Here is a 15,168-nt window from a genome sequence, read left to right on the forward strand (position 1 = left end):
ATGCAGCTACAATGGAAGCTCTTTCCACAAAATAGGGGCCAGATGTGAAAAGGATCTACCGCCATTTCTGGTGGTACGAATCCTGAGAGGAGCGAGAAGATGTTTGGCTCCCAACCTGAGGGTCCTGTTAGGTAAGTACCAGGTGAATTTTTTGGCAAGATAACTAGGCCAGTTTCCGTACATGATCTTACATTGGGCATCATAGAGGGGGGGGGGTTTGAGTGGGCCACAGGGTACTACAACACGACACTCATTAGTGGAGGCAAGGCGGTAAGGTTGGGGGGTCCCCAGTGAGGAGGGAAAGGCGGGGACACAGTAAGGGGTGGGGGATGCAGTTAAAATAGAGCAGAGTGCAGTGATAACTGAAGAAAAGGGGGGGGAAGTGGACCAGAATTAGGCCCAAGGAAACAATTGAGGAGTGTGTTGAAGTCAAGGTGGTATGACTGGGAGAAAGTTGGAGACAACTTGGGTCAGAATGTTTGAGCTCAGATGCTAATAATGACACAGAATATAAAAATAATTTCGTGTAACGTGAATGGCCTGCTAAATAAGTGGTGTACTTTGACATCGTTAGCCCCTTTTATACTAGAATTCATTTTTCTAGAGGAAACTCATTTTAAAACTAACACCCCCATATTATCTCTCTGAACAAAGTACTCACAGACATATTTCGCCTCAGCATATTTGGCAGTGTGGGGGTGAGTATATTATTCTTGAATACAGTAACCTGGGAGATAAAGGAAGATTCTCGCAATAGGAAGGGGAGATGGCTATGGTTGTAGTGGTAATAGTAAATCTTCCGAATTATTATGGAACCCTTTTTGATGAGACTGTGGTGTTGGAGCAAATTTATGATCTAATACTACGTTTAGAAGGACCATTAGTAATGGGAGGTGATTTTAACTATATACAAGATCTAATATTGGATATCTTGAAAAAAAAACTAAGAGACAGGTAAAACCTAAAACAACAAACTTGATATATAAAATGAAGGAGGATTTTGCCTTATTAGATCCCTGGCATCAAAATCACCCGGGCCTGTCTCAGTACATGTGCTATTCCTCCAGATTTAGGACAGTCTCATGTTAGATTTTATCCTCGTAACAAAACCGTTGAAAAGTGGAAGGACTGAGATACTGGCCAATTCTTTCTCAGACCATTCTATAGTGTCTCTTGTACTGATTTTAGAAGCAACTAAGAAAAAAAGGTTGAGGTGGGAGTTTGATAAATCTCTGCTTTCAGACCAAATCTGACTAGTGGAAATTAGACATTTTATTAAGGATTATTTTGAGATAACCGAAAATACTGCTCCAATATTCATAGTCTGGGAGGTGTTTCCGGCAGCTTTTCGGGGACAGATAATATATATAGAGCAGAATTATCTAAGAAGCTTGCACAAAGAATTTAGATTTTACAGTCCGCAGTGGAGAGGGCTTGGCATGAACTCAATAGGAGTTCGATGGGGGGATCGAAATGATTCATCATCACATCAAGAGGCGTAAGAACAGTTGACTAGGGCTGAACAACCTTTAAATGATTCTTTTATGCTGGAGGATATTGCAAGGAACAACGTTTATCAACAAAAGCTCTATGGAGAGGGTCAGCACATAGGTTGATACTTGGCATGGTCCATTAAAACTCAGAAAAGTAGGGAAGTAGTTACCCAAGTGAGAAATCCAAATACTGGGATCATAGAGATTAATAACAAGAAGATAGCTGAGGTGTTTATTTGTTATTATAAGAAAATCTATACAGAAGCGCAGCTGATAGAAGAGCAAGAGTTTGCGCAATATTGTGAGTCCTTCCTGTTACCACAAATTTCTAGAGATCATAGTAGAGCACCTAATATACAAAAAGAACTCCTCGAAGAATATGGCAAACGCAAAGGCCAGCAGAAATGATGGCATTCCAACAGAAGTGTTTAAGGCCTTTCAAGATGAGCTTCTCCTTTTTTTAACAATTTTCTTTTTTTAATAAATTTAAGTATGGGATTCCCATCTCCAAGAGCTTTAAGGAATTGGTAATACTAAGCTGTCCCAAAAAACACAAAAACCCAAAAGATCCCAATGCTTATCGACCCATAAGTTTGTTAACTACAGATTGTAAATTATTTATGTCCTTTTAGATATCTAGGAATTTTTGTGACAAACGATTTCTCACAATTGTTTCAGCTAAATTATGGAAATACCCTTATTACAGCAAAAGAATAACTAGAAAGGTGGACCCTGCTCCCTTTGCCACTATCATTGCTCAATATGTCGATTCTTCCTTTATTTTTATTTCTCTTTCTTAACCTCCTCCTCAAGGTACCAAATATCTATTTTGAGGAGGTAGGTGTAATTATTCAGAAATGTATTTGGGCTAATAAACAGCTTAGGGTAAAATAATCCACTCTCCAACTATAAACAATACAGGGAGGTTTAGCACTGCCATACTTTTCAACAAACTGTCAGGCCTCTTTAATTAACCTTATGATACAACTAACAAGCAGTAACACTAATTTATGATAATTTTTTATTACATTTTATGTTAATAGAAAGTGCAAAAAGATTATCAGCTTTCTTTTAGGTCTGTAAAATTCCCTAAGAAAACAAGATGCAAAGTTTTACTGGCTTCAGCATCTCACATGCAGTTGTCCTTTAAATCACAAGATGGCCCAGTATGCCATGCATTGACTCTAACACAAGATTGCGAGATTTGGGGCTTACCCCTGTCTAAGGTGGTTTTACAGTGTTGGATAGCCCTCAGTTTGAACAACTGGGCGGTTGTTATAATCATACAAGATTGATCACATGAAAATCGATACTGCAACAATTCAGAAGCCAAAATGTAATGTTTTGTTTACATTTTAATCAGGTCATTAGTTTTCTTAAAGACAACTATGTGTCAATGAATGAGTCTGCTTGGCATATAGACTTGCGGATAAAGGAAAACAAGGTAATTGGAGTAGGGAATTAGTATCGCTTGTTGCTCCAAGTGTGAAGCAACTAGCTGTGCTGCTACTAAAGTTTTTCCAGAAAAACAGGGTGTAGGTATAATATTAAAGAACAGCAGTTACTTAGTGAGATAGGATATAGAGCATTAAAGGCTGATAATATTAAAAGGATGAGCTACTTATCAAGATGGGCGGCATTTTATACACCACATATATTGCACAGAATGTTTCCATCGCTCTCTGATCAGTGTTTCAGCTATAGCAGAAATGTAAGTGGTGGATGGGTTCATACATTTTTTGGTTGCCCCAGTCTACAGCAATTCTGGAAGAAGGTTTTTGAGGTACTCAGCCATCTTCTGCGATTTCCCCGTCACCCATGTTAGCACTATTTGGTTCTTCACACGAGGTATATCAGTTAATGAAATAACAACTGTACTTTATTTCAATAACAGTAGCAGTGACCAGATTATTGATTTTATACAGCCGAAAAACAATAAGGGTACCAACAGTAAGACAATGGTTTAATAAGATGATTAGGACCTATACCTATGAAAAGATTTATGCCAAATGAGTGGGAGCTCATTGTAGATTTAGTGCAACTTGGGCATGTTTTTCCTCATCTTCTATGAATAGTGAATGATATATATGATGATTTTATGCACTGACGAAGGCCGATGCCGAAATGCATTTGCATGAGAAAATCAAGTGATTGCCCCGAGAGTGCTCTGCTTCAAGAAGTAGTTGTTGTGGAACAAAGGCGGTAGCAACCCCCGCCACGGAAGCACCCGCCAAGAGTTCGACTGCCAGGGTGAATGTAGGGAAATGTGTTTTGGCAGGTCTGAACCGCTGCTAGCAGCAGCCCGGCAACCATAAAGGCTGTGGACTATACAAGTCCAAGGTGCCCTGCCATACGAGGGACATCTACGGGATGACTGTGAACGACACCATGCAGCGGGCGAGGGAGATGAGCACAACGGACATATAAAGGTAGTGACTTGAACAGCGGCAAAATACAAAGAAAAATTGCAAGGCAGAATCAAAACTTACCCGGATCAAGGGGAATAAGTAATAACGAACATTTACAATGCATTGTGGGATATTGATGCCTTGACATTTTCTCTGATAAATTTTTGATGCCGAAACTGCCGTTTTGTGATTGGTTCACAGTCCCACCAATAAAAGCCAGATGAAGGATTCAAATAACGCAAAGCTGTGCTCATTTATTTTGATTTTATGCACTGACGAAGGCCGATGCCGAAATGCATTTGCATGAGAAAATCAAGTGATTGCCCCGAGAGTGCTCTGCGTCAAGAAGTAGTTGTTGTGGAACAAAGGCGGTAGCACCCCCCGCCACGGAAGCACCCGCCAAGAGTTCGACTGCCAGGGTGATATCGGGAAATATCTATATATATATATATTATCTACTGGCGGTCGCCAGTAGATAGTTATAGTTAGAACCGTGTTTCCATAGGAAATCCGCAACATTCTATTTAGAATAACTGGCGCCGGTTGACGAATCCTCGCGAAATTTTCAAAATAGGTGGGGCGCTCCGCTCCGCTCCTACCCTGTAAGTCTCGGGGGGATTCGTCAAGCGGGGGCTGAGAAAAAAGGGGGGTCCCAAAACGCTTTTTTCCCCATGCAATTTTCCATAGGGACCTTTAGTGCAAGGTACAGCCCGAACGGGTGAACAGAATTACATGAAATTTGGCAGAGAGGTAGTCCTCAGCTCAGGGAAGTGCCTTTTGCAGGTCTGGTGTCAATCTGTTCAGTAGTTCCTGAGAAAATCAAAAGTAAAATCATATATATATGTGGGCGGAGCCTAACCACACATCTCATCCTGAGATCTGATTGGCTGTCAGCACTTCATCCAAGAAGTGTTGGCAGCCATCTTGGGACCAATATACATGATAGCACCTCATTGAAAAGCATTGCAGTTAATAGAAGGTTTTAAGACTTTAGTTACATTATAAATCATTTGTTGATGGTACCATACTCATTTTAGGAATTGTGGTATGTTCTAAGGCGATTTCACCATGTGAAAAAGCCTTCTGCTGGGATATCATGATTGAGAGAAAAATATTTTCTCATGCTTTTCCCACAGAGGTTTGGAAGGTGATCTATAAGCTAAACTGAGAGCTTATTTTCTGTAAATTCACATTATCTTTCTCAGTCATGTGAGAATGAAGTCTGACATTCTCAGTAAAACATGTACATCCAACAAGGGCAGAGACTGTCAGTTGATTCCTTTGTGTTCTACTGCAGCTTCCCAGAGTGTTCCAAAGAACAACTAGAGCGCTAACAGTCCTAGTTATGATAAACGTATGGCACACCTGAAGCCATCTTGCTTGGATTAAAGTGGTAACTCTTAAAACATTTAATTTAAAAAGGAACAAAATGAGGGGGTTCATTTTTCCATAACAAGTATGATTAGTGCTGCAGAAAGAAAAACTAGGGCACATTTTGACTTCTGAAATCCTCTTTTATTTCATTAAAAAATTCTGACATGCAGACTGAAACATGCACTTTCAATACCAGCAGCAGTTTTCCCTGGTGAGCAGTAGCTTTACTACAGTGATCTAATTAGCAAAAAGAGTGCTAACATTCTGAATTTATGGCAAAAGTGTGACACATCTCAATGCCTTCTTGATGGAATCAAAGTAAAAAACTGAAAGTATTTCCTACTGAGGAGACTGCAGTAAATGAGGAAATTAGGAAACTTCATAACAAATAAGTCTCCCAAGATGGCCACCAGAGACAAAAGAGCCCAAATGTAGCCCAAATATCACCCAGATGTAGCCCAAGTATAGCCCAATGACAGAATGTCCCAGAGTGTTCTTAAAAACAACTAGAGCGCTTACTGTCTTCATTATGACAAAAGTATGGCACACCTGAATCCATCTTGATTGGAATAAACTGGTAACACTTAGAACATTTAATTTAAAAAGGAACACAATGAGGGGGTTCATTTTGCCATAGAAATTATGATTAATGCTGAAGAAAGAAAATGAGGGCACATTTTGAGTGACTTCTCAAATCCTCTTCTATTTCATTAAAAAATTCTGACATGCAGACTGAAACATGCACTTTTAATACCAGGAGCAGACTTCCATGGTGAACAGTAGTTTTACTACAGTGATCTAATGAGCAACTAGAGTGCTAACTTTCAGAATTTATGGCAAATGTGTGACATATCTGAATACCTTCATGATGGAATCAAAGTAAAAAACTGAAAGCATTTCCTACTGAGGAGACTGCAGTACATGAGGAAATTAGGAAACTTCATAACAAATAAATCTCCCAAGATGGCCACCGGAGACAAAAGAGCCCAAATGTAGTCCAAAATCACCCAGATGTAGCCCAAATATAGCCCAATGACAGAAGTGTGCAAAGCACTTATTATTTTGTGTTTTTGCAGTGTTATATAGTGCAGACTTGTCAGGTATTGGAGTGCTTTACATGAGCATTGGTTACATCACACAAGAACAAATTCATTTTGGTTGTAGACATGGGGAGACTAAGTGATTTGACCAGAATCACAGAATGTCGAGCTGAAGCAGAAACTCCAACCTGGTTCCCCAGTTGCAAAGTCTGCAGTTCTGGAAGTAACACCACATCCTCTCCCCTAAGTGCAACATTTAATCAAGTGGTCAACTGGATAAAAAAAACATAAAGATAACAAATAATTTAAAAGTGCTTTGTCGCTATTTGAAAACTCAGAAAATATGTCCTTATTTTAGTCTTTTAGAACACTAACCATAATTTTGATGCCAATAAGACCCTCTCATATATGTAATTTCTAAAGGAAATGCTCTAGGAATTACAGTTTTGATTACATCAAGATGACGTCAGGCGTTCCACACTTTTGTAATAAATATAGAATGTTAGCAATCTAGTTGTTCATTAGGATACTGTTGAGAGGCAGAGGCCAGGGGCACGGACTCTGAAAATTGAAGGCAGGTAGGAGGGTGCAAAGGCAACAATTTAACCACACTGAGCAGGCAGGAAGGGCCGTGGCAGCACAACAGACTATGGAGGGCAGTGGAAAGGGGGGCAGGGGCAACAAACCAACAATACAGGACTTGCAAGAGAGGCTGTGGCAATGTAATAGACCATTGTGGGCAGAAGGAAGAGGCAATGGTAGTACAACCATACATGCCAACAGACCCGATTCAGCCAGGAAACGTCCAATGTTTTTAAGCTCAAATGGGCTTTATTTGATCTGTCTCCTGTCTACAATCTCCTCTTTTTCAATGTAACTCAAAGGGGAAAATCAATACACCAGTTTTTTTTCAAAATCTCCCTCTTACCAAGTTCAAAATGTTCGCAAGTATGGTACATTGGATCATGGAAGGAAATGGGGTAGGGACATGGACTTGGATAATAGAGGACAGGAGGGACATGGAGAGGTGCACCAAACTGACCCTGCAGGGCAGGCATCAGGGTTTGCAGCAGCACAATACACCACACAGGGCATGCGGGACGGGAGTGCAGCACAACAATCCATAGAAAGCAAGAGGGAGGGGACAGGACCATGCACATGGACAACAGAGAACAGAGGGGCAAGAGGCAATGGTAGCTAGCTGACCATAATGGACAGACAGGAGAGAAAGCTGCAGCATAACAGACCATAAAGGGCAGGAGGGAAGGATCAGGGGCATTACAATGGAACAGACAAGCCAGGAGGGAGGGAGTAGGGGTCTGCACATGTAAACAGAGGGCTGGGGGCAAGGGGGCAGGGCAGGAGCAGCAAGATAACCATGGAGGTCAGGCAGGATGGGCACTAGAAGCAAGACACACCATGAAGAGCAACAGTGAGACTGTGATGGCATACACACAGACCATGGAGGGAAGGTGGGAGGGGGTCAGGGGCAGCTAAATGACGACAAAGGGAAGGTGGGAGGGGCAAAGGCAGCACAGAAGACCATGCATGGCAAGTGGGAGGGTTAGTGGCAGCACAATGGCTATGATGGGCAAGAAGGAGGGTGCAGGGGCATGCACAAAGGACGATGGAGGATAGAAGGGAGGGTCAGGACCTGTGCACAGACAAAGTTCAGGGGAAGGGGCCTCACAACAGACCGCACGGGGCAGGCAGGAGGAGCAGTTGCAGCACAACAGACCAGGGAGGGCAGAAGGGTGTGGCAGTACAATGGACCATGTAGGACAGGAGGAAGAGGATAGGGGCATGGCATGTGGACAGGCAGGGTGGAGGTGGCAGGGACAGGTTGCAGTCATCTGACAATGCTAGGCAGGTGGGAGGGGAGTGGCAGCTCAACAGAACACTCAGAGTAGATAGGAGTGGCAGGTCCATGGAACATGGTGGGCATAAAGGATGGAGCAGGGGCATGCACAAAGACATCGGAGGGCAGGGGAAGGAGAATAGGGGCAGCAAGCTAAGCACAGAGTTTAAGCAGGAGGTCAATGATGGGGCATAGAATTGGGCAATGGAGGGCAGGAGGAGGGGACTGGTACATCATACTAAATTGAGGGCAGTGGCAGCACATCAGACCATGCATGGCAGGAGGGAGGAGGCTAGTCCATGGATTCACACAACAGAGGATAGGGAGGAGGGGGATGGGGCAGCAAGCTAACTGTTCAGAGAAGGCGGGTATTAGGAACTTTATTGTTTTTAAAACGTGTGTCTGTGCGAACTACTTAAAATATGAACAAGTATGCAGCATAATCTCACTTTTATTCAGGAAGAAGAGGACGTTTGTGACTGTGACTCCGGGCTCACTTGGCAGAAACACCCCCTGACCGCCACCCCCTATCGCAAAATGTAATGCCCGTGAAAAGGGTAGGTGAACACAGTGTTATATAGAACATAGTCCTGAGAGCACGATTGAAAATGAAAACTAGATATAGTGTATGGTATAAACTATGCACCAAAAAGTGTGATATAAGATGAATCGGGCGTGAAATATAATATGCAATACATTGTGCGCAATGACAGATTCATTGGAGAGCGCGAGATAGCACAGGCACTAGCGCGTGCTATGCGATGTGAGCCTTGGAGTGTAATATGCACAGGGCAGTGTTGTGTAACCTAACTAGTCTCTAAAGTTGTAATATAAAATATGTGCTGGGGAGTGTAACGTTGCATATGCACTGTGACAAAGATATGGATCCCAGATTGTAATCGAGGAAGGCACGTTAGATGGGGCAATATAACCTGTGCGAAGACAAGTGTGGCATGACATATTTACGGGGTGGTGTTACAGTGCACATGGACTAGAGAGTGTCATAGCATATGCACTAGCTGGTGGAATACAACACAGAGGTGTGTGGCACTCGGCAGGCAATGGTGGGTGTAACACAGCATTGGGCTCTGCCAGGAGCGCGCTGTGACTCTCAAGTGATGTTCGTCCCCTTTCCAGAGAGTAAAATAAAAAGTATTACACATCCGGCAGTGGATGTGTGTTTTATTAACCGTGAGGGGGGTTTCTTACATAGTTTTGGTCGAATTTTTGTCGAATCCCCTTTGAATGGCTTGGTGTGCATGTGTATTAAATGTGCCCGTCAATAGCTACCCATGTTTATATAAATAAACGACAAGGGTGTCTACCGGGATTAGGCACGGTAGGGCATCAGACATGTCAGAGCTTCACTAGTGGTGTAAATACATTCCACGTGGATTCATTGTATGCATAGTCGCCTTTTAATGAATATCACTCAAATCGTCATGGTGATAGGTACGTACGGTTTGTCCAGCATGTCCTAGGTGTGTCTATAAATATATATTTTTTAAAAATAATAAAAAATAGTGGCCGGCCCTGGGGATTGGGGTCAAAAAAATATAATTAGGAGACAGGCCCTGGGGGATGGGGTCATCAGGGCCAATAAATTAGAATAAGAAGGGGAACCACACAGCCCCCCTTCTTAAAAAATTAAAATAAAAAGACTGGCATCGTGCCGGAGGCCACGCCCCCTCCTTGCAGCACTCTGCAAACGCGCCCCCTGGCGAGTTGTAAGTTGGGGAATTAATTCCTCTTCAATACTGAGGGTCCCTGAGGGCCAACTAGCCCAACAGGCATCTCCAGTATGCGCCAGGGAGCTGCGCTGCAGACAGGTGTTCTGAGGCCAAGCCCCTTTTTACACCTCTCTGCAACGCAGCTCTGTGGCGCTTACTGGAGGTACCTAGTGGTCTAGTTTGACCCTAGGGACTCTTAGGATTCAAGGGGACTTAATCTCTCAACTTAGAACAGCCACAGGGCGCGTTTACACAGTGGTGAAGGGAGGGGACGGGGCCTGAGGTGACGTGTGCAAACACGCACTATGGCACGTTTTAAATTGGGGATATAATTTCCCTTCAATACTGAGGGCCCCTGGGGGCTAACTAGCCCACCAAGTGCTTCCAGTAAGCGCCACTGAGCTGCATTGCAGAGAGGTGGTCCAGGCTGTGCCACTTTTTACACCTCTCTGCAACGCAGCTCAGTGGCACTTACTGGAGGTACCTAGTGGGCTAGTTGGACCCTAGGGACCCTCAGGATTCAAATGAACTTAATCTCCCAACTAAAAACGGACACAGGGCCTGTTTACACAGTGGTGAAGGGAGGGGACGGGGCCTGAGTTAACGTGTGCAAAAACGCCCTGTGGCCTGTTTTAAGAGGTAGTTTTAATCCCCCTGCCCTATTATATACTAGGGGCTTACAGAGGAGGTCATGCTAATCACAGGGGGACCCCAACGCATAATGTTCCCTAGTGTATGTAGGTGTTTTCACGGTATTCTAAGTGTCTTTTAACATAGCACTGGCTCTAGGACTGGTTAGTCAGACTCAGTTACCACCAGTATCCGTCTGAAAAAGTTGAGGGTACAGGATGATTTTGCAACAAGGATTCTTTCTGCTCTTCTTTTTGTTCTTTCTGCACGTTATCCTTCTTCCTGCACTTTTCTTCGTGTTTGAGGACTTCTGTTGCTTCTTTCTGCACTTCTTTTTTTTCTTTCTGTGCATTTTTTCTTCTTTCTTCACATGTCCTATCTCTGTAGGCATAGTTAGAAATTAGCATTTAAAAAACCTTTGAAATTCACAGAAAAAACCATGGGTTTCAGGCACGTTATAGTTAGGAATTAGCATTTAAAAAACCTCAGAAATTCACTGAAAAAACCATAGGTTTCAGGGGTGTTATAGTTAGCTGGACTTTTCACTTGTACAAAACCATTGAAATTCCCTCGTTATAGTTAGTTCAGCTAACTATAACTCGCGCGCCCGCAATGCACTGCTGATGACGTCACATATTACATCACTCATGACATGGTCAGTGACATCACTCATGACATCACTGATGACATCTCAAATGACATCACTGATGACATCATCCTTGTGATAGAGTGGCAGACCTCCTCTCACCCTAATATAACCTTTGATACACACATTCAAAAATAGAGACTAAAATTTTCAAAACAATGGACATACCAATACCAGTTACAACAACCTCTTCAGTAATTCTAAGATCCACATACACATCCACTCATTCACCAACAGTCCTATACAGTCACTCATACATGTACTCACTCATCATATGTACTCATACACCTATACATCCTGTTACACAATGCCACTCATCCATAGAGTTACTCACACACATAGTCACTCATGCTAATAAAGAATCAAACATACATTTACTTGCATATACAGTTATACACACACCACCACACTTACTTCTACAGAAACTTACACATACTTAGTCTTTTAAACAATCACTTATAGAAACACATACTTATTCATACAGGAACTCTTTCAATCTCTCACTCTCACATATACTCACTTATATACACCAATAGTCACATATACTAGTTTATAACATATGTAGTTACTCATAAAGACACTATTGAGACAGTCATTCACTCACTTACACACCCATACACACACTCATCCACCCATACAGTCCTGCACACATGCTGTCTTCAACACATACAAACAGTGAGTCACTCATTCATGCACCTATGCACTACGTAATACCCCCCACCGAACCATGCAGACACTCAGACTGATACTCACAAAACCAACTAATAACCTATATAGACACCCATGTAGCTACTCACCAACCCATGCAGCAACTTATACACAAAGTGAGAGACTGATACAGATATTTACATATTTAAACATTACTCACTAAGCCATGTATTCACTATGATACACTTAATCAGTCAGTTACACAATCAATTTTTCAAAAACAAATCATCCATTTAGACACTTATATACCCATTTATTCTTCCATCGACCTTGAGATATACATATATAAAACATATTTAATTTGCAGAAAAATAGACATTCACTGGATGATGTCATCAGTGATGTCATCAGAGATGTCATTTGAGATGTCATCAGTGATGTTATGAGTGATGTCACTGACCATGTCATGAGTGATGTAATATGTGACGTCATCAGCAGTGCATTGCGGGCGCGCGAGTTATAGTTAGCTGAACTGACTATAACGGGGGAATTTCAATGGTTTTGTACAAGTGAAAAGTCCAGCTAACTATAACACCCCTGAAACCTATGGTTTTTTCAGTGAATTTCGGAGGTTTTTTAAATGCTAATTCCTAACTATAACGTGCCTGAAACCTATGTTTTTTTCTGTGAATATATATATATATATATATACATATATATATAACCTAAGATTCATGTGTCACATGTGTCATAGTGGGCTGGGATAGATCCCTATTGATTTGGCATGACAATTAAGAAAATGTTACTGATTGTAATTATTTTTGACTTTCTGGGGGACATCCCAATTTTGAATATGGCTGCTAGTCAAGAATTAATAGAGATGAATTTGCATATGAAGATAGAATATTAGTAATCATTGTATAGGGGTGTATTAATATGTTTGGATGCTGCTATTAATAATGATATCTTACTTTGTTGAATGCTTTCACTCTGTTAATTATACCTTGCGCTTTTTGATTACTGCTGCTACTCTTAACGTTTTAAACATCACTTTGGGTGTGTTGAAAGGGAGCATTACTGTATCTTGAATTTCAATATAGTTGCACTTACACATTTTAATAGTATCCATGCTGCTATTCGTAAAGATTGCATGTAATATGTGTGTGCGGAACGGTAAGGTGTGGTGGTTGGATCAACCCTGCTGCATTGTATTGCATTAGTATTGCACTTTATATATTGAGTATATGCGATGTATATAAATTATATCACCTGTAATGAAAGTGTTGTTATCTATCCAGCTCAAATAAATATATATATATGTTTTTTAAAAGACATGTAAGAAACAAATCTTATCTGTGTTGCTTTAATTGTGAACCAGATTCTATGATAAACTACTTGAATGTATCTAACTTCCCACAGTGGTGAGAGATAGCTAGGGGTCCTAGGTCCTAGTACTATTGTGCATATAAGCAACGTTCACCACAGTTCATTTTATCTTGTGTAAAGTGCCCTCAGTGTATTATGACTGACACAATATGTTATCCATTTTGTGACAGATGCAGAAGAAAAAGCCAAGAGAGAAGCAGAAGAAAATCTTCAAAAGGTTGAAGAGGGCACAACAGAAACACATGAAGATGCAAAGCCACCTGATGAACTACCTCCACAGAAGACAGAGAACAGCAATGCATCAAATTCTGTAGAGAGAAAGAACACAGAATCTTTGAGGGGTAATGCAAATGGGACTCGGCTACCCAGTGTAACCAGACAAGAGGAAACACAAGCAGCAAACCAGCCCAGAGCGGACAAAGTGGAAGGCGCACTACCAGCACGAGCAGAGGATAAACAGTTTGTACAAAATGGTGAGTCCGCTATTACTTCTTAACAAACCAAGGTCAACCGCCTAGAATCTGGTAAGCGATAATGCTGAAGTAATTTCTGTGTTCGGTAAGTCACAGCAGTGGTGTCAGTAAGCCCCTAATAGATCTGCCACAGCGGCGATTGGGATGCGGTTTTTACCGGGCATACTTACTGATCTCGCTTAAGCTAAACTTTCAATATGTTTTTTATGGAGACAGGTTCTCTGTTAAACAATAGCGTGACAGATTTGAGGAGTGGTGGGATTGGGGATTGAAAGGAGGCACAATATTTTACAGAGGAAGTGGATTTGTGAAAACAGGGTGGAGATAGAAAAGCAAATGCAGAGATAGGGTCTGAGGAAGACAATAGAGAAAAATTAAGAGGTAGAAAAAAAGAATAAGAAAGAAAGGGGGAGAATAATAAGGGCATAAACACAACAGGAAGAAAAGAATGATATAATGGAAGAAAGGAGGGAGAGAGGCACAAGAATGAAAGGAAGCTGAAGGAAGGAAAAATAATTGTCAGGAAGGGAAAAGGTGGATGATGGTGAAAGGAGAGTTGATGAAATAAAGGCAGAAGTGGAGAAGAAACAGAGAGAAAGGCAAAAAAAGCATGGAAGAATGATAATGATACGAAAGTAATGAAAAGGGCAAATAGGAGATAAAGAACAAGAAGAAAAGAAAGATGGAGAAGTAAGAAAATATGAGTGTGAAGAAAGGAGTGAGAAGCCAGAAAGATTTAACAGTGAGAAACAAGGAAGGAAAAAGTATATGCAGCCAGAAAAAGAACAAAGATAAAAATAGTGAGAACGAAAAATGAGATTAAAGAAAGGAAGAGTCACAAGGCGAAAAAAGAGGGTAAAAGGCATTACATTTTCTATCTCTGCAAGCATAGTTTAGAATATCGCAGCAGGAATATCGAACGGTCACAATATCATGACCAAAATATTAAAACCCAAAATATTGAGGCGGTAAGTACACAGAAGGAGGTATAGATTTACTACTCTTAACTCTACATCTACGAACCATTACTATATATATATTATCTACTGGCGGTCGCCAGTAGATAGTTATAGTTAGGACCGTGTTTCCATAGGAAATCCGCAACATTCTATTTGGAATAACTTTGGCGCCGGTTGACGAATCCTCGCGAAATTTTCAAAATAGGTGGGGCGCTCCGCTCCGACCCTGAAAGTCTCGGGGGGATTCGTCAAGCGGGGGCTGAGAAAAAAGGGGGGTCCCAAAACGCATTTTCCCCATGCAATTTTCCATAGGGACCTTTAGTCCAAGGTACAGCCCGAACGGCTGAACAGAATTACTTGAAATTTGGCAGAGAGGTAGTCCTCAGCTCAGGGATGTGCCTTTTGCATATATGGAGTCAATCTGTTCAGTAGTTCCTGAGAAAATTGCAGTTAAAAGCACATACATATCTATAGCCGCGCACCGTGCGAGCACCCTAACGTGCGCGAGCGTAATTCTGATTGG

At 41.7% G+C, this 15,168-nt stretch overlaps 1 protein-coding gene across 11 annotated transcripts in view; it reads left to right on the plus strand.

The window, feature by feature from the left end:
• PDE1C (phosphodiesterase 1C) overlaps positions 1-15,168 on the plus strand; it is a 1,636,609-nt gene that overhangs the window by 1,431,865 nt on the left and 189,576 nt on the right. For all 11 annotated transcript variants that reach the window (XM_085607521.1, XM_085607513.1, XM_085607514.1 and 8 more), the window contains one exon: positions 13,384-13,686. In XM_085607521.1, coding sequence (XP_085463647.1) covers positions 13,384-13,686 — 303 coding nt within the window. The remainder of the gene's footprint in view (positions 1-13,383; positions 13,687-15,168) is intronic.

This window comes from Triturus cristatus, chromosome 5_2 (assembly GCF_964204655.1).
Source record: "Triturus cristatus chromosome 5_2, aTriCri1.1, whole genome shotgun sequence".
Classification (NCBI taxonomy): Eukaryota; Metazoa; Chordata; class Amphibia; order Caudata; family Salamandridae; genus Triturus; species Triturus cristatus.